The sequence below is a fragment of the Heteronotia binoei genome, chromosome 5, assembly GCF_032191835.1.
Source record: "Heteronotia binoei isolate CCM8104 ecotype False Entrance Well chromosome 5, APGP_CSIRO_Hbin_v1, whole genome shotgun sequence".
Lineage (NCBI taxonomy): Eukaryota > Metazoa > Chordata > Lepidosauria > Squamata > Gekkonidae > Heteronotia > Heteronotia binoei.
The window spans coordinates 41,261,149-41,280,593 of NC_083227.1; the positions used below are offsets into that span (position 1 = coordinate 41,261,149).

A 19,445-nucleotide genomic window follows, 5' to 3' on the forward strand; every position below is an offset into this window, starting at 1 on the left:
TGGGGTCTGGGACTTCTCCCCATTGTTCTGCAACATATGGTCAGGATGGAGTTTCCTTGTGAAGGCTTTTTCTTCCATAGTTTTTGCCAGCAACTCATAGGCAGGAGAAAAGGGAGAGCTCCTTCCTTCTGTCCAGAGAATTTATAAGCTTGCCCTCTAGGGTCATTCTCAATCTTTCCATCCCAAAGGGAAGCATAACAGCCCAGCCTTCTTGCTTTCCAGTCTCTGCCCCTTAGGTGTGACGACTTAGCTGAGGTGTCAGATGGTAAATCTTTTTTCTAACTTCAGCCAGAGCCATTTACAATTCTGAGCACTGATGAGTTTGGGCACTGCTAACTCATCCCATGGCACCCTTGCAGCAGAGCCCTTGTAACGTGGATACAGTATAAATCCAGTTACTGAAATATAAATGCAACCTATAGGGTGGAGGGTATTTCTCCACCCACCCCAAAGGGCAAATTTCTTGGAAAGGGCCTTGGAAAAATTACTTCAGGAAGCCAGCAGATGGAGAAAAGGGGGATTGTCCAGTTCCTGGCAGATCTCTGTCTGCTGAGGGAACATAGCCTAGAGCGCTTTTGCTTGCTGTGTAGTGTTTTATCCTGTGTGGCACAGCTGGACAGAGCTGGACTGCTTACAGACATGAGGTTGTGGGTAGAGAATGTGGAGCTGTAACATTTATTTAAAAACATCGCTGGCAGGAAAGAATGGCCATTTCCCCCAGTCTCTGTGATTTGCCTATGATTGGCTTTTAACAGCAATGGAATGGCCTTGACAGATTGCTGGTTGTTTTCTTCTCCTCATTCTGAGCCAAGGCAAGATGGAAAAAATCCAAGAACTTTGTCAGCAGAGAATGACTCTGATCTATCGACCTCTGTAAGACTGGCCCAGCACACATCCACTACTCTGTTGCTGATCAGTGGCAGAAACACTTTGGCACAGCTCCTGCATCTTTTTGTCCTCTAGCCCTTGTCCATTATTGCTCAGCCAGAGCAAGCAGGTCCCTGTGGCACAATCGGTCAGCGCATCCGGCTGTTAACCGGAAGGATGGTGGTTCGAGCCCACCCGGGGACGTCTGTGGACTGGCCACGCCCTAGACGAGGTGGCCGAGTGGTCAAGGCGATGGACTGCTAATCCATTGTTCTCTGCACGCGTGGGTTCAAATCCCACCCTCGTCGGCTATTTTTGCCATAGGCTAAGACAGCCTTGGCTCTCACTGGCAATAGTTTCAAAAGAGGAGGAAGAGAAGCACCCACTGGAACTTGAACCCACAATCAGAGAGTGGTAGCCTCGCATGATGGCCCTACATCACTGGTGCAGGCCTGTAGCCATGAGAGGCCTGCGGGGCAATGCCCCTTGACTTCTAAGTAGGGCCCCCTGACTCTCATCAGTGGCAGCCTGAGCCAGGAGAGCTCATCAGGACACAGTGTACAGCAGCAGCAAAAGCAGCAGACAGAGAGGAGGGAGGTGGAGGAACCCATGTGGAATGGGCTGGGGAGGGGGATGGATGGAGTTGCTGGCTGCAAAGTGTTGGGGTGGGGGAGAGGAAGGTGGAAGGAAACCCCCCTGCTTGCATGCAAGGTGCAGTCTCTTCTTGACTCCAAAGTTTTAGGGTTGGCTGCCTCACCTTGGCCACTTTCAGAGTGTCAGGATTTGGCCCTAGCCCAGAAGGCTTCTGAGAAACAGCAAGCCCTGCAATGGATGGGAAAGGGGGAAAGGATACTCCACGACTTTTAAAAAAGCTCCCTGACTTTTAAAATCCTGGCCATGCCCTGCGTTGCTCTCTAGAAGTACCTCTTTTTTAGAAATAGTTCAGGGAGACACGGGGGGGGGGGGGCGGGGACTGTAGGCTCCAGTCTGCCAAGGAAAATGAGAGCAGGGGGCATCTTGATTGCCTGTGGGTGGTCCTGTGTGTTGCATCTGGCTGGAGCTGGCCCACCATGGAAGGCTGCAAGTTCTGTCTGTTACAGATGGCTTTGTTTTTTCTTTGTATATTCCAAGGTTTGTCCTGGATCTTCAAGGTAGAGCTGTGGGGGGGGGGGGAGGGTGATGGTGGAGGTAAATAGGTCCAATTTAAGCACAGCAGAATCTTTCTATGTCCTTCTTCCAAGCTGCTGTCCCCACTGCAGAACTCCTGGAGCATATTCTTATTGGGCCATTCCCCCCCCCTTTAAAAAAAAATTCAATCAAACTTTAATAAAGGAATAAATACCAAAATATACATATTTTTCTTCGTATACCAAACATTGGCAAATATTTCCCCCCTTTTTTACATAAATGACAAAAGTAGTACTTTCTGCATACCAAGGGATCCCCGGCCTGAGTATGAGGAGCCCCCATAGCGCAGGTGCTCCTAAAAGGCCCAGGGCCCAGTCCCTCCACTAGTCTATAACAGAAAGGATAGTTCCTGAGTTGCCCTTTAATCCTCTTTCATTTCCTCACTTGTCTTAGAATTCATTATTTTCTGTTTCCCATTTTGCATTATGATTGCACCCCTTTTCAATACTGAAAACTACTGAGTTCACTGACAAAAAAGCATCACACAGCAGTGTTAAACTCAAGACTGCCATCCTGGCTCCTTGCCGCCTTCTTTCCTGAGGAGGAGATAGTGGAGGATCTGGAAGGGGGTCTAGCCATACTGACACTCCCTGGCTCGAGGGCCCTTCTGACTCAGGGGCTGATGATGATACTGGTGAAGGGTCCCTTCTGGGAGGAGGTTCTGCTTCATAGGGGCCTATCTTGCAGGGAGTGTCTGCTAGTGTGAGTCTCAGGAACAGGTGATCCTCTGATGATGACTCAGCCTCCCATGTGATTCAGGGCTGCTCATGACAAGGATGGCGGTTCATGTCCACTCAGGGATGGCTGTGGGGTGATCACAGCCATAATGAGGTGGCTGAGCGGTGAAGGCAATGAAACGCTAATCTACTGTACTCTGTATGCTTGGGTTCCAATCACACACTTGTCATCCCCCTACAGGGACCTGAACCCAGGTCACAAGATTGGCAGCCTGCTATAATGCCTTTATACCATTGGTACTGAGGGTTTTCCCTGTTAGGATACAGTCTTGAAAGCTCCAGTCCCATGTCCAGGAGCCTGGGAAGTCTCATCACTGTCACAGATCTCCATCCTGAAAGGCGCCCATTCCAGAAGTGTCAGCTTCTCTGTAACCACTGCCACTAACAAAATCTGGAAGACCACCTCCAGCTAAAAGGATTCATACCTCTAGGATTCCTTACTGTGCTGCCATTTAAAGGGCCCACATAGCTTCTGTGCTACCTACTTTGCTAGGGTTGCCAGCTCTGGGTTGGGAAGGAGAGAGAAGGTCTGTGACTTGACTGAGGGAACTGCTGATTTTGTTGCAGGCCCAAGTCAGAGAAGAAAAAGCTTCAAGAGCAGTAGCTGCAGGAACCCTTGAAGAGCACACAGGGAAAGAAGGAGCCCTGCACTTCTTTAACACTTTGGACCAGCTGCTTTCTTGGTGTTACTGGGCTGCAGTTGTTAGAACTTGCCTTTGTTCTGACTTCTGAGTGCCCTTTCTGGAGGGTATTTACTGAAGATCCTGCCTCTGCAGATGTTGCTATGTTCTTAGCTTGGGTTACCATTTCTAGGGTGGGAAATTCATGGAGATTTTGTGGGTGGGGTCTAAAGAGAGTGAGATTTGAGGAGGGGAGGTAGCTCAGCAGAGCATAATACCACAGAGCCCCCACCTTCCAAAGCAGCCATTTTCTCCAGGGGAACTGATCTCTGTAGTCTGGAGATCAGCTGAAATCCCAGCTCTCCAAGCGCCACCTGAAGGTTGGCAGCCCATTCCTAGCAATTATGATTCACTTATTCCTGTGGCTGTAGAGGTGTTGGGTTTATGATGTTTGTTACCCTGAAAACTGTTTATACCTCGAATGCTTTCTTTTTGAAGCAATTTCATAATTACTTGTCAAGCCAAAAAGGTGCTGTTATTTATTTATTTGAACCTCCCCCCCCCCATTAGGAAAAGGATAATTTAAGAGAGGGATCTATGTAACTACAGTTCTACTGGGTCACACAGGCATCAGGCTAAACAAGGATTAAAAGAAATGGTGAAAACTTGGAGTCCTATTAACCCTCTATCAATGCTATGCTAAACAATGTTGAATTAGATCCCAATAGGCAGTGGTGTTGGTCTGAAGCAAGAGAACAAAGCAGTAGACAAGTGCACCTTTAAGACCAATTAAGTTTTATTCAGAATGTAAGCTTTCGTATGCTCTTAAGCAGACTTCATCAGACAAAATGGGAATGGCAAGCAGCAGTTCTTAATATAAGTGGGCAGTGTGGAATCATGGGAACGTTTTTAGCAGATTAAAAGAATCACAAATAGGGATCTGTGTTTGTTAGTGTTAGAACAAAGCAGGGCTGAAACAAGAATTGCAGCTTGCCATTCCCATTTTGTCTGATGAAGTCTGCTTAAGAGCATACGAAAGCTTGCATTCTGAATAAAATTTAGTCGGTCTTATAGGTGCACTTGTCTTCTGCTTTGTTCTAATGTTGAATTAGGATAGGCTAGTACCTCTTGAAGTTGCAGTCCTTCATGACGTTGGTTCTTGGGGTCTGGGACTTCTCCCCATTGTTCTGCAACATATGGTCAGGATGGAGTTTCCTTGTGAAGGCTTTTTCTTCCATAGTTTTTGCCAGCAACTCATAGGCAGGAGAAAAGGGAGAGCTCCTTCCTTCTGTCCAGAGAATTTATAATCTTGCCCTCTAGGGTCATTCTCAATCTTTCCATCCCAAAGGGAAGCATAACAGCCCAGCCTTCTTGCTTTCCAGTCTCTGCCCCTTAGGTGTGACGACTTAGCTGAGGTGTCAGATGGTAAATCTTTTTTCTAACTTCAGCCAGAGCCATTTACAATTCTGAGCACTGATGAGTTTGGGCACTGCTAACTCATCCCATGGCACTGCTAACCCATCCCATGGCACCCTTGCAGCAGAGCCCTTGTAACGTGGATACAGTATAAATCCAGTTACTGAAATATAAATGCAACCTATAGGGTGGAGGGTATTTCTCCACCCACCCCAAAGGGCAAATTTCTTGGAAAGGGCCTTGGAAAAATTACTTCAGGAAGCCAGCAGATGGAGAAAAGGGGGATTGTCCAGTTCCTGGCAGATCTCTGTCTGCTGAGGGAACATAGCCTAGAGCGCTTTTGCTTGCTGTGTAGTGTTTTATCCTGTGTGGCACAGCTGGACAGAGCTGGACTGCTTACAGACATGAGGTTGTGGGTAGAGAATGTGGAGCTGTAACATTTATTTAAAAACATCGCTGGCAGGAAAGAATGGCCATTTCCCCCAGTCTCTGTGATTTGCCTATGATTGGCTTTTAACAGCAATGGAATGGCCTTGACAGATTGCTGGTTGTTTTCTTCTCCTCATTCTGAGCCAAGGCAAGATGGAAAAAATCCAAGAACTTTGTCAGCAGAGAATGACTCTGATCTATCGACCTCTGTAAGACTGGCCCAGCACACATCCACTACTCTGTTGCTGATCAGTGGCAGAAACACTTTGGCACAGCTCCTGCATCTTTTTGTCCTCTAGCCCTTGTCCATTGTTGCTCAGCCAGAGCAAGCAGGTCCCTGTGGCGCAATCGGTCAGCGCATCCGGCTGTTAACCGGAAGGATGGTGGTTCGAGCCCACCTGGGGACGTCTGTGGACTGGCCACGCCCTAGACGAGGTGGCCGAGTGGTCAAGGCGATGGACTGCTAATCCATTGTGCTCTGCACGCGTGGGTTCGAATCCCACCCTCGTCGGCTATTTTTGCCATAGGCTAAGACAGCCTTGGCTCTCACTGGCAATAGTTTCAAAAGAGGAGGCAGAGAAGCACCCACTGGAACTTGAACCCACAATCAGAGAGTGGTAGCCTCGCATGATGCCCCTACATCACTGGTGCAGGCCTGTAGCCATGAGAGGCCTGCGGGGCAATGCCCCTTGACTTCTAAGTAGGGCCCCCTGACTCTCATCAGTGGCAGCCTGAGCCAGGAGAGCTCATCAGGACACAGTGTACAGCAGCAGCAAAAGCAGCAGACAGAGAGGAGGGAGGTGGAGGAACCCATGTGGAATGGGCTGGGGAGGGGGATGGATGGAGTTGCTGGCTGCAAAGTGTTGGGGTGGGGGAGAGGAAGGTGGAAGGAAACCCCCCTGCTTGCATGCAAGGTGCAGTCTCTTCTTGACTCCATAGTTTTAGGGTTGGCTGCCTCACCTTGGCCACTTTCAGAGTGTCAGGATTTGGCCCTAGCCCAGAAGGCTTCTGAGAAACAGCAAGCCCTGCAATGGATGGGAAAGGGGGAAAGGATACTCCACGACTTTTAAAAAAGCTCCCTGACTTTTAAAATCCTGGCCATGCCCTGCGTTGCTCTCTAGAAGTACCTCTTTTTTAGAAATAGTTCAGGGAGACACGGGGGGGGGGGGCGGGGACTGTAGGCTCCAGTCTGCCAAGGAAAATGAGAGCAGGGGGCATCTTGATTGCCTGTGGGTGGTCCTGTGTGTTGCATCTGGCTGGAGCTGGCCCACCATGGAAGGCTGCAAGTTCTGTCTGTTACAGATGGCTTTGTTTTTTCTTTGTATATTCCAAGGTTTGTCCTGGATCTTCAAGGTAGAGTTGTGGGGGGGGGGGGGGTGATGGTGGAGGTAAATAGGTCCAATTTAAGCACAGCATAATCTTTCTATGTCCTTCTTCCAAGCTGCTGTCCCCACTGCAGAACTCCTGGAGCATATTCTTATTGGGCCATTCCCCCCCCCCCTTTAAAAAAAAATTCAATCAAACTTTAATAAAGGAATAAATACCAAAATATACATATTTTTCTTCGTATACCAAACATTGGCAAATATTTCCCCCCTTTTTTACATAAATGACAAAAGTAGTGCTTTCTGCATACCAAGGGATCCCCGGCCTGAGTATGAGGAGCCCCCATAGCGCAGGTGCTCCTAAAAGGCCCAGGGCCCAGTCCCTCCACTAGTCTATAACAGAAAGGATAGTTCCTGAGTTGCCCTTTAATCCTCTTTCATTTCCTCACTTGTCTTAGAATTCATTATTTTCTGTTTCCCATTTTGCATTATGATTGCACCCCTTTTCAATACTGAAAACTACTGAGTTCACTGACAAAAAAGCATCACACAGCAGTGTTAAACTCATTGAAACTGATGAGTTAAACATACGTTGATGCATCTCCCATTACAGATCAATGGGACTGAAAAGCATTTATTTTGGGATGGATTGCCCCTTCAGCATCCTTTAATTACCCTGTCTTGGCCCTTTGTCTCCCAGCCATGATCAACCTCCTGAAAATTTGGCAAGGCCCAGCTGCATCATCCTAGCAAGCAAGTCTCTGTGGTGCAACTGGTTAGCACATTTGGCTGTTAACCTGAAGGATAGTGGTTCCAGCCCAGCCAGGGATGTCTGTGGATAGGCCAAACCTTTGATGAGGCGGCTGACTGGTCAAGGCAATGCTCTGCGTGTATTGGTTTGAATCTCACTTTCATTGGCCCTTTTTGCCTCTCACTGGCACCTCTTGAAGTGCCAAAGGCTGTTATGCCAATAAAGGTTTTTGGAAATGGAATTAGCAAAGGCACCAAAAGAGGCAAAGATGGAGCAAGCAGGACTTGAACTCAGGTCGCACGATCGGCAACCCCACATGATGCCTCTACTTCACTGGCACAGGTACTGAGGGTTTCTTGCCTTGCTGTTTCTTTCCTGGAAAGAGCCTTAGAAGCATTTCTTCAGGGAAGCAGCAGAGAGAGGGAGAGGAGGACTGCCTGGTTCTGTCAGAAGAATATAAGGGTGGTCTTACATGGCACATCTAGCATTTGCTGGGCCAGCATGCCAGACTGTGGGCAGGACACAGAGTGAAAGAGGACTATATCATTAGGGGAAACAACTGACAATGGGAAAGGATGGCCGTTTTTCCAGCTCTCTGTCACTCAGCTATTGGTTGCTTTAAACTGCCTATGTCCCTTAGGGAAAGCCTGTGATGGGAAGGCAGGGAGGAAAAATTGTAAGGACAGAAAAGCAAATGCACACTTGCCTAGCAGAGGATGTTTTTGATCCACTGACCTCTGGGTTATGGGCCTACCACACTTCCACTGTGCCACTCTGCTGGCCAGCTGAAAGCCTGTGTCACTCCTGAGGTGCTCTATCCCCTAGCCATGCCTGGCCTCTGTAAAGGCAACTTAGGGGATATATGAGGCCTGACAGAGCTCCTCAGCTCTGGGTGGGTAGTGTGTTGTTCTGCATGGCATAGCTAGCTTGGGCTGGCCTATTTCAGGATGGAGGGGTCACTTTTACTGATGTTATTTCTGTGTATATTTCATGGCAAGAGAGAAGGCAGCAGAGTACAGCCTGATCTCATCAGATCTCAGAAGCTAGGCAGGGTCAGTACATGGAAGAGAGACCACCAAGAAGGGCTGCAGAAGAAGGTACTGGCAAACCACCTCTGCTTTCCAGTTGCCTTGAAAATCCCTTGCTGGGGTCACCATAAGTCAGCTGCAACTTGGTGGCGCTTCATACACCCACACATCATCAAGAATCCATCCCCGAGTCACCACTCCTTTCGCTAAAGAGCAGTGCCCAGACCTGTGGGTCCTCAAGGATATGTACACACAAGGGGGTCTGTTACAGGGCACCTGCTTGGCATGCAGAAGGTCCTAGGTTCAGTCCCCCACCTCTCCAGTTAAAAGAGCCAGAGTCTCAGGCAGTAGAAGACCGCTGCCTGAAACTCTGGAGACTCAGTGCCAGTCTGAGTAGACAGTACTGACTCTGATGGGCCCATGGTCCGATTCAGCATAAGGAAGTTTCATGTGTTCATGTGTACTTTTTGCCTAACTGAATGAGACACTGTCATACATTTGGCTGATCGTAACTGGTAACCTGGGTGTACAGACACATTTCTAATTTTTATTTTTAATCATTTAGTTACATCACAACTCCTAGAAATATATAAATAGTACATAAAACATAAACAAAGGAAATTATCTAGAACAGAAGTCTTTCATGTTGATAGCTGTCTCCATTTTCTGCCTGTTTCCACTCTGTCACCCTTTTCTCCTAGTGTATTGTCATGTACACCTTTTAATACCAGTGTACCATCTTTGCAACAGAAGTGGTACTATTCAGAGTATTAAGTTTGTTTTGGAGTATTCCCTGTTTTTGTCTCAGCTGCTCCTGTATTTCCGAAGGCACACCACAAGGGGAGCAAATTACTTTTGGTCTTTTTTTGTGTGTGGGGGGGGTATGTTGTTTAAAAACTGCATTTAGAACACATTCATTCGTCTGAATCAGTGGATTTGCATTTTGAAATTCATAAAAAAGTCATTATTACTGAAGTAACTATAGTGAAAGCAGTAACATTCACCAAATCTTGTGGCTCTGTGGATCTCTCCAACAAGAAAAAAACCCTGACTTTACAGGATTACAGGGAACCATGTGAGGCCATTGAATAATGGAAAATGCCTGGCAGAATCCAAACAAGAAAAAGTGGTTACCCTGTGACAAGAACAATTACTCCACATGTGACTGTAACAGCATGTGTCTTGCATGCATGAACTCAGTACACTCACATGACCAGAAGAAGTGTTTTCCTCTATGAGATCAGTGGACAACCTAATCCAGCATTCTGTTTTATACGGTGGTCAACGTAGGTGCCTTGGAAGGCCACCAAAACAGCACAGAGGCCAAAGCCTTCCCCCTGATGCTGCCTTTTAACACTAGGTTTCAGAAGTTTACTTGATTTGCATGTATCTCTTTCAATATTCCCTCTAAGCTGCAGAATCTTGTGAGCAACGATTCTACTTTGTGAGCTACTGGTATTAAAGTTGTGAGCTACAGCATAAAATATTGTGCTCTGGGGTCATCCTTCCTGAGCTAAGACAAAAATGTGTGAGCTGGAGGCTAAAAATCTGTGAGCCAGCTCAATCTTAGAGGGAACACTGGTCTCTTTATTTTTCATGGTTTGAAATCATGGGTGGATCTATCCTCCATGGATCTGCAACCCCTTTTAAAGCCCTCTGTGCTTGTTGCGACCATCATAATGTCCCCTGGCAGTGAATTTCGCAATTTAATTACTCATTGAGTACACAAACATTTTTTCTTGTCCATCCTGAACCAATTGCCCATCAATTTCACTGGGATCCTCCAAGTTCTTGGATTATGGGAGAGGAAGAAAAATCTTCACTCTACCCACATTCTGTACCCTATGTATAATTTCATAAATATGAACATATATATATATATGAACATATGAAGCTGCCTTATACTGAATCAGACCCTTGGTCCATCAAAGTCAGTATTGTCTTCTCAGACTGGCAGCGGCTCTCCAGGGTCTCAAGCTGAGGTTTTCACACCTATTTGCCTGGACCCTTTTTTGGAGATAAATCTGCAACATGTTTCCACTTAGCTTTTTTCAAAACTGAAAAGCCCTGTATTCTTTAGCTTTATTTCATGAAAAAGGCAGTCCAATCCCTTCATCACCTTGATTGACCTCTTCTGACCTAACCAGAATCTTATGCAATACTGCAAACCCAGACTGCACCATAAATATATGCAGGAACAGTATAACATTGGCCATTTTCAGTCCACCAAATACATACTACTTTTTTTCCAATGTGGCTGCATACTAAATTGGCATTTTCATCAAACTGTCCACTATAACTCAAAGATACTCTAGTTCGTTTTAGACCTGAGTGTAATAAATAAAATGTACCTGAAAGGAAGACTAGTTTTTTCCTCTGAAGTTGTTAATTCCCATACAAGTTACAATTATGTACAATACTTTTTGTTAAAATGACATATCTTGCATTCAGGGTTGTCTTCCTTTCAAGTAAATTCAGTAGGCTACTCTCACTCCCAAGAGCAGCAGTTCTACCTTGACAGAATTAGCACACACACAATAACAAAGGCCATTTTAATTTTCCTATGATCACCTCTGATTTACTGAAACAAGTAGGGATCCAAATGCTTGCAAAGGTTTTCAGACATGGTGAAAACAAATGCTACTTTCATTGGCATCAAACTTCCTGTTCCCTGAGCCTCAGTCTGAACCATATATCTAACCCAAGCAACCTCTAGCAGCTGAATCAAGTTGGGGGGCAGAATCAGGGGCTCATTTCTCTCTTGACCCCCAGCGATGGCCACAGTCCTGCTATGACATTGGTCTGCACAGCTTTCCCAACCAGTTTGGCTTCAATAGCCTTAATGTCATTGCAATGCTGCACCAACTGGGCCTCGGTATTCTGGGAAGTGAACTCCAAATCCGAGATCCGGTGCTGAACATCATCATTGCTGCCGGAGAAGTTCCTCAGGGCATTCTGGATGTCAGCCACTGTGGGGTGCAGTCTGGAGACCAGAGATTTAATTTCCGCTGTGTCTGCAGCTACCTGCTGCAGTACTGCCATTAGCTGTGCCACAGTAGGCTCAGCAGCCATTTTGTCTAGAAGGAAAGAGGAAGGAGCTCTTGGCCAAGGTTCCGCTTCCCTGATGTCTGAGGAGGAAGCTGCCTCTATGGTGGTTCTGTGCTCCTCTGTTGCTGTCTGAAGAGTTTCATGGGAATGGGCATTAATATTTACAGAACTGTGTTTCCTCAGGCCCATTTCCTGCTCAGGAAACCTGCTTTCCCATCTTCTGGAGGCCCACCAGTTCCAATTCAGATGTTTATGTAGCCTCCCTCCTGGGGAGATCCTCCACTGAGTCCCCAAGACAGATCTGACAGGCATATTTCTCCTACTACAAGGTTTTCTTTTTTTGTCAAACCTTCTCTGTTTTGTCAAAACTGAGAGACTGCCGGAATTTCCCCCAGAATCAGAGCAGGTGGGCTGTGTAGTAGAAGCTAGACTCTGGATGAACTGTCTCTTATGACTGGGGCCTTCACACAGATCATTTCCTTGGCTGCTTTTCTGACAACTGTTGTGTTCTGAAGATTCCTCTGGATTGGGGCCTGCAGGCTGGAGCTCTGATGTCAGTTGAGAACGTAAGAGAGGTTGGTCTTCGGTCAGTTCTGGTAAACCATTTTCAGAAAGAACAGATTTCGCTTCTCCTCCTTCTGTCCCCGGACTACTGATCTCCTCATGGCTACTGATGGTCTCCTGATTCATTGAAGCTTCAGTCCCATTCACACCTTCCTCAGAGTAAGCCTCATTTGGTTCATTGACTGAGTAAACGTGTACTGACTCAGGCTTAGAATCTTTCTCAGGACTTTGGAAAATTTCTTCTTCTGATATAAACAATGATCCCTCAGGTAAGGCTGCACATTCCAAGTCATCCTGCATAGTGATATTCTGATCATGGAGAAATGTTAAGGATTTATCTTGGTCCCCACTATCAATAGCCATGTGGAAAGTCTCCTGCCTTGGCCTACTGTCTTGATGGTCCCTCAAGGCTTTTCTAAAAGGAACTGAATTTTCTTCCACTCTAGGGTTGTTTGACTCCACATCCTTCTGGCCCTCCTTGATTAAAGTTTCCTCTGGATTCTGAGAAGTGAACTCCAAATCTGAGATCTGGTGCTTAACATCATTGGTGCTGCCAGAGAGGTTCCTCAGGGCATTCTGGATGTCAGCCATTGTGGGGTGCAGCCTGGAGACCGCAGATTTAATTTCCGCTGCATTTGCAGAATTTTCTTCTCGGAGGATTTTCTTCTCTGAGGACTCCTGCAACTCCCCAGATAATACTGCGGGTTCAGCAACTTCCTCTCTGGGGCTTTTCCTACAAGTAACAATTGCGGATGAGTCTTCTCCTTTTCTACAACCACAGCATACACTCACAGTCTCCAGACCTAGTTCATCATCTATGGTTATTTCCTCCAAATCACTGAGGAAAAGAATGGCATCTTCTTTTTCCACTGAACTGCTCTTTGGCTGCCTTTCCAGATGAGCCTCCCTAATCAAATCTTGCTCAACATCCCAGGAAATCTCCTTGCTGGATTTTTTCAGCAGCTCCACTGTAGGTTCAGAAGCTTCCTGCCAGGGGTCCTTTCCTGTCTTGCTCCCTGTCCCTGCATCTGTTGAAGCAAAGAGGTGGAAAGTCAGCTTATTCCCCCAGTAATGCAATAAAGCCCTTCATTTGCTGATAAGACCATTTAACACTATTTGTTATATGTATCATTGTATATGTATCATCATGAAATGCCTTGGACCCCAGGCAACGGAAAATATGTTTATAAGAATAAAAGCACCCATCAGGTTTAGAATGTGTTTCGTTCTATTGGCAATTATACCTTATTTTTGTCATTCTACTATAGGTATGTAGATACTCCTGAACTTTATCCTCACAATAAGTTTATGAGGTAGGCTAAACCAAAAGATAAATAGGCCAAAGGTCAACCAATGAGCTCCATGGCTTAGGGAGAGGCAGGGCTTTTTTTGTAGCAGGAACTCCTTTGCATATTAGACCACACCCCTCTTATGTAGTCAATCCTCCAAGAGCTTATAGGGCTCTTAGTACAGGGCCTGCTCTAAGCTCTTGGAGGACTGGCTACATCAGGGGTGCGTGGCCTAATATGCAAAGAAGTTCCTGCTACAACAAAAAAGTCTTGGGGAGAGGGATTTTCTTTCATGGAATTCCAAGTGGTATGCAGAGGGAACCCTGGCAATTTTCCACCCAGGTACAGGCCATAAACAGAGTTACAGTCAGGCCAAGCAACAGTGACTGTCTTTGTGCCACTCAGAAAACTTCACTGGTAAAACAGAGATTAACACTGACACCTAAGGTGGCCAAATCACTGGAGAAAAATGTCCTGCCCCTTTAGTAGAGGCTTAATGGGATGTTATTTACCTCTGTCCCAATTTTAAAAAAACTTTTGGTTTTCCATTTCCTCACATTAAACCTCATTATACATACAGGACATCTTTTCCCCAGGCCTGTTGGCAACCCTATTACCACACCTGCCCATGCACCTATCTTCTGGAGTGGTCATGTTGGTCAGCTTGTTGTTGAAAGGGCTCAATAGGCCCTGAAAGATAGGGACAGCATTTCTTGTTGTTTGCACAGAACCCTAACCACACAGCAGGATTTTCTAGGAACCAAGAGGGACCCTTACTCAGCCAAGACACGTTATTGTAATTCTGATGCATAACATTCCAATACAGTGCTTTTTCTTCCTGGTCCATCAAAGTCCATTCCTCCTCAGAGAAACGCAGAGATACATCTTCGAAGGTGACCAGGTCCTGAAACAACCAGAAGGAAATTATATTAATCACGTGACCATCTTTTACATAGACTTGGAGACAGGATTGCCAAGTAAATCTCAGATCAGTGATGGATCACTTGCAGGGTCTTGGGCAAACCCACTGTCCTTCAGTGTCAGTTTGCAGTCTGAGAAGGGGGTATAATAAAGCCACCTTGCATAGTACCCGCTGGGGAGGCAGATTGAAACAGTGGGGGGCCCTTTTTATGCCCAAAGAAGGATGATACTATATATAAAATGCACAAATTTTAAAAGAGAGAAATCTACAAACACCTCCAAACTATTAATTCTACTGCCATCTAGACATTAATACTAGACAATACTACTAGACATTATATCCCACTGCTATTAGCAACACAGAAGAGCTCATTCCCACAAGACCGGATGATGACCACTAACTCAGATAGCTTTAAGAAGTGATTGGACAGATGTTTGGAGACTTCTCAAAAAATACCTCTGTTAAGTTCCACGCTGGCAGAAAGGTAGGATAGAAAAGTGAATACATGTTATATTAAAGGTGTGGAAGTAACAGCAACTGAACAGCCTTCTGACTAATGATACAAGCAGACCACTGATAGGCAAGTTAGCATAACTAATGCCATTTTCTTGTTATTCTGTTACTCAAGTTATTCTGTATTGCTTTAAAAAGCAAGTAACAGGGCCCATACCTCCAATTTTGTCAGATCTCAGATGCTAAACAGAGTTGAATCTGGCTATTACTTGGATGGGAAACCTCCTTGAAATGCCAGGAGACAGGGGCAGGCCTTATTCAGCCACCTGCTTGAATATCCTCCAGGCTACTAGTAGGGGTCAGTCACCAGAGGTCGCCATGACTTCCAGGTGCACATGCGGTCCCACACAAAAAATTACAAAAAAAAAGAAAAGTTACAGGCAAGTTATTTTCAGCATCTATGCAAAACAGGATGTGGGTAAGATGTTCTGGGGCACATGGGCAAGCAAGACAGTTGGTGAAAAACAGAAAAGCAATCTTGCAAGATTAAAAAGCAGTATGAATGTTCAAAAGAAGGGCAAAAGACATACATGCTTGGCAAATGTGTGTGCGTGTGTATAAAAAAACCCCTCTGTAATCTAATCTGTATAGATATATCCTCTGTAATCTAAAGACATCTGCACAGGTCTAAAAGTTGTTTACTATAGTAGATAAAAAGCAGGTGCTGGATGCTTTTCTAATGGATTTCTTGGGTTTTTGCTGCTGAGATCCCCTTTATGGCAATAAAATTCTGTCTGCTTCTGGAATCTCACTAGTTATGTTCATCAGTGGGCTTTGGATGCACCAGCTAAGGGCCCATTTGGGCAACACCACAAATAAGAGTGTGGCATCTGTGCACAGAGCAGCCTTGGGAGAGCACCATACTCAGTGCAAAGAAACATGTTCAGGCAAGCCTCTAGAAGCACCTCTAAGAGATGCGTGACAAACAAGCGAAGCGCTGCCCATTTCCAAAAGCTTTGTCTGCTTCTCATACAGCTTTCAGAAAGAAAAAACGCTCAGGAGTCTCATTAGGGGAAAAAAAACTGCTACACTTTGGCTGGGCACGTGGTGTCACAATCTCTAGTACCTGATTCCCTTTGCATTAAACCTTCTGACATTACGTGCATTTGTAAAGTGTTTCCTAGAAATGTTCTCCTCTCCCCACCCCCCCTTCCAATGATCTGAGGCTGCTGTTGCTGGTTAATGACTCTGCATTGCCTGCTTCAACTTCAAAAGCACTCAGGGGCCAGCGCCAACCACTAGTAAGCAGTTCTTGTTTCACACAGGACATAAGAGAAGCCATGTTGGATCAGGCCAATGGCCCATCCAGTCCAACACTCTGTGTCACACAGTGGCCAAAAAACCCAAGTGTCATCAGGAGGTCCACCAGTGGGGCCAGGACACTAGAAGCCCTCCCACTGTGTCCCCCCAAGCACCAAGAATACAGAGCATCACTGCCCTAGACAGAGAGTTCCAACAATACGGCTGTGGACCTCTGCTCCATATGCTTATCCAATCCCCTCTTGAAGCTGTCTATGCTTGTAGCCACCATCACCTCCTGTGGCAGTGAATTGCACAGAATACACAGCAGTTCTGCAGAACCCATTCAACAGGCAGAGCCATTAAACACTCTCAAAACACTTACCTTCTCCAGCTCCTGACCAACCATGACCAGTTCCTGGTCCCCCAAATAGGTCTCGGCCAGCCAAACTGCCTCCATGCTGGTTCTTGGCTCCCTGGCTTTCACCCAAGCCTGCATGCTCACTGGTAGCACAGCTAGGAACTGTTCCAAGATGACCATGTCCACAATCTGGTCTTTGTCGTGCTCCCGAGGACACAACCACTGCCGAGCTGCCTCACTTATCCAGGACAGAATCTTCTGGGGATTTGCTCCAGGTGGGACAGCGCCCGAGCGAAACCTCTGCCTCCCAGCTTCCTGGCTGGCCTGAAGGTGGACTGAATGGGATGTTTGGGGCTCCTCACAGAGCACGGGACTGGCCATGGCACCACCATCCTTGAACCTCTCTGAGCATTCCTGCAAGTCTGGAGGAGTTACAAAGACCACTGAGGATGGCTCTGCAGGAACCGATTCAGCAACTGTGGCAGATGTTTGCGAGTGACACGTCCCTTGCAGAGTTGCACTCAGACATGCTCTCAAGCGCTCCATTGTCTGTTTGGGGTTTTGGATACATGGCTTCTTGGCAGGAACTGTTTCCGACAGCCCATCAGAAGTTGGCGGGACCCCTTTGTACGTCAGTTGTGGAACAGAAGGGGTTGTGGTCTTTGTGCTCCGCTCAATTCTCTTGGCTTCTCTGGCTGCCTTGATTGGAGGGTGACAGTGTGCTGAGTACTTTATGACGCGGTCATCATATGTGTGAGCTCTCCCCGGGCAATGGTCCTTATAGTAGATTGCACATTTCCAAAAGGTTTTGTTCCCAACCACACGCTCCTTTGTATGCAAGTATCCATCATAAACCAACTGATCCCGCCCTTTCTTACTCTTCACATACTGTAGGGGCATTTTTCAAAAGAATCAGGGTAGGGAACTGGGGATCAAGGTGTGTATATATATATATGTATATTTTTTTTAAAATGGGGGGAACAGGTAACTTGCGGTGAGAGAAAAGAATCCAGAGAAGGTGCTGCCACAAAATGGCACTTCAGGATATTCAGGGAGCCAGGAAGAGATCCTTAAACATCATACAAGAGGAAAGAGGCTCAAGTTTCCCCTTCATGGTCCTCTCACCCACGTTATGTCTGCAAACATTTTTTCCTCGAGTTCTATTTCCAGGGTCCGCCCAACCCGATTAGGCAGCACCTGCCTTTGGAAAGCCTTTCCGATCCCTCCAAGCCCAAACCGATGTCGGGTTTATTCTTTTCCTTGTTAAATGCTAGACCTGTCTTCCCCCTCCCCCGCCAGACGTCACTTGGCAGAGGACTCCGGCAATCAAACGGTTAAAAGAATACCCTGAATCTGGCGACGGCAGGTGGATTCAGGAAGTCAGAATCTGCAAGGCAGTTCTCACTCCAGTCGGATCGCAGTGAAAATGGCTGCGATGAAGTCAATCCGGTTCTTAGGGCAGCCGCTACCCAGCCCCGCCTCCTTGTTGCACAAATCAGAAGACTACAGAGGAGCCGGCACGCCAGCAGATCCGGTCTCCATTGTAATTTCTTTTAGCAAGACGCCTTAGGCGACAGAGGAAACAGCTGAGTCTTCCGGTGCATGAAGCCCTCTAGAGGGAGCATTAAGACAACCAATCTGCTTCCAGTGGAAAATGAAACTAACCTGAATAATCAGAACAAAGTTTAAAGGCACCTTTAAGACCAACGAACTTTTATTCAACATGTAAGCTTTCCTGTGCACGCGCAGTTCTTCAGATACAGTGAAATCGAAATTACCAGTCCACACATATAGGTAGAGGCAGAGCAGAAAATTAGCATACAACATAATAAAGATGTTTAGCAAGGACCAGGTAGTACATTTACTGGACCAGGTAGTCCAGTAGCACCTTTAAGACCAACAAAATTTAATCAGAATGTAAGCTTTCCTATGCATGCATGCTTCAGCAGACAATGGAATGGAGTACAGTGAGCAGAGGACCAAACAGGAATAACAACTGTAGTTTATATGATTACCATTTGTTTGGGTTTAATTCTAGGGGAAAACATAGTAAAGGAAATAAATATGTCAAAATTGGAGATTGATGGGCTGATGTATCCTTAATTGTGGAATGCTGAGAGTAATTAACAGAGACCGTGCCATTACACTCCATCCATCCTCTCTCAAGCATGGAGGCAACCTTATAGTATGTTCCTTGAAGCAGGGTGATTGGCTGTGTAGAGTTATCACCTTTGTCCTCAGACCAGAGAAATACACTCCAATCTAACATTCCAAATTTCATTATATTGCATTACAACCTACCATTCTAATCTATTATGTCCCTTTTGCAGGAGTAGTGAGAATACAGATGTCAGGGCTGAATGAGGTTAACATATGTAGTGAGAGAAGAAACTCAGCTTATCCTCTAATATTGTATATGTCATTAAATGCCAACAGTACCCTTCGGTTCTTTACAGAGGTCAAACAGGTCAAACTGAATGCCAAAGGATAAATGAACACAAATCTGACATCAAGAATCACAAGACTGAGAAATTTGTAGGAGTACACTTAAACCTTCCAGGACATTCTATAGGTGACCTCAGAGTAGCTGTTCTATTGCAAAGGAACTTGAGGAACAGACTAGAAAGGGAAATTACTGAGCTGCAAATTGTTACAACAATGGAATCCCCAGAACTTAACAGGGATATTGGTTTTTATCTCACTATATATGCTAACATAATTCAGTCAATACATCTATATTCTCATGAATCTCCAAGAAGGGCCATACATCCTCTTCGTTTTATTTCTTATTTGGAATAGTAGGTTAGAATTGTGATGTAAATAGTAATAATGTAACATAAATAGTAGAATGTAATGTAATTTGGAATGGTAGATTGGTCTGAATCCAGTCTGAATAGAAGTGAGGGGAAGGGGTAAGGCAAAGGTCAGAGATGAGAGAAAGCATTCAGCAAAGTACTTTGGGTTTGCGCATGGCAAAAAAAGGCACTGGATGAGTGTCTGTGGCCTTGCAGAAGGTGAACAATGTTTTGGGTGGCTGGATAATGCCATGGAGACAGCAGGAAGCAAAAAGTCAGCAAAAGGCAATTAAAGTGGAGCTTGGATCTTTGGTTATGGTGTTGAGAAGCATCACAGTTCCTCTAGTCATTCA

At 45.9% G+C, this 19,445-nt stretch overlaps 1 protein-coding gene and 4 non-coding genes across 5 annotated transcripts; 4 read left to right on the plus strand and 1 right to left on the minus strand.

Moving 5' to 3' along the window:
* Positions 1-997: 997 nt before the first annotated feature.
* Positions 998-1,071, plus strand: TRNAN-GUU (transfer RNA asparagine (anticodon GUU)). Its single transcript has one exon. It is a non-coding gene; the product is annotated as a tRNA-Asn (tRNA).
* Positions 1,072-1,093: 22 nt separating this feature from the next.
* TRNAS-GCU (transfer RNA serine (anticodon GCU)) lies at positions 1,094-1,175 on the plus strand. Its single transcript has one exon. It is a non-coding gene; the product is annotated as a tRNA-Ser (tRNA).
* Positions 1,176-5,590: 4,415 nt separating this feature from the next.
* On the plus strand, positions 5,591-5,664 carry TRNAN-GUU (transfer RNA asparagine (anticodon GUU)). Its single transcript has one exon. It is a non-coding gene; the product is annotated as a tRNA-Asn (tRNA).
* A 22-nt stretch (positions 5,665-5,686) lies between these two features.
* On the plus strand, positions 5,687-5,768 carry TRNAS-GCU (transfer RNA serine (anticodon GCU)). Its single transcript has one exon. It is a non-coding gene; the product is annotated as a tRNA-Ser (tRNA).
* Positions 5,769-10,896: 5,128 nt separating this feature from the next.
* On the minus strand, positions 10,897-17,728 carry LOC132572350 (uncharacterized). Its single transcript, XM_060239271.1, has 3 exons — positions 16,322-17,728; positions 14,034-14,166; positions 10,897-12,995 (listed from the first exon to the last, which is right to left on the minus strand). The coding sequence occupies exons 1-3, from the start codon at positions 17,195-17,197 to the stop codon at positions 11,104-11,106; spliced, it is 2,901 nt and encodes a 966-aa protein (XP_060095254.1). The 5' UTR covers positions 17,198-17,728; the 3' UTR covers positions 10,897-11,103.
* Positions 17,729-19,445: the final 1,717 nt, after the last annotated feature.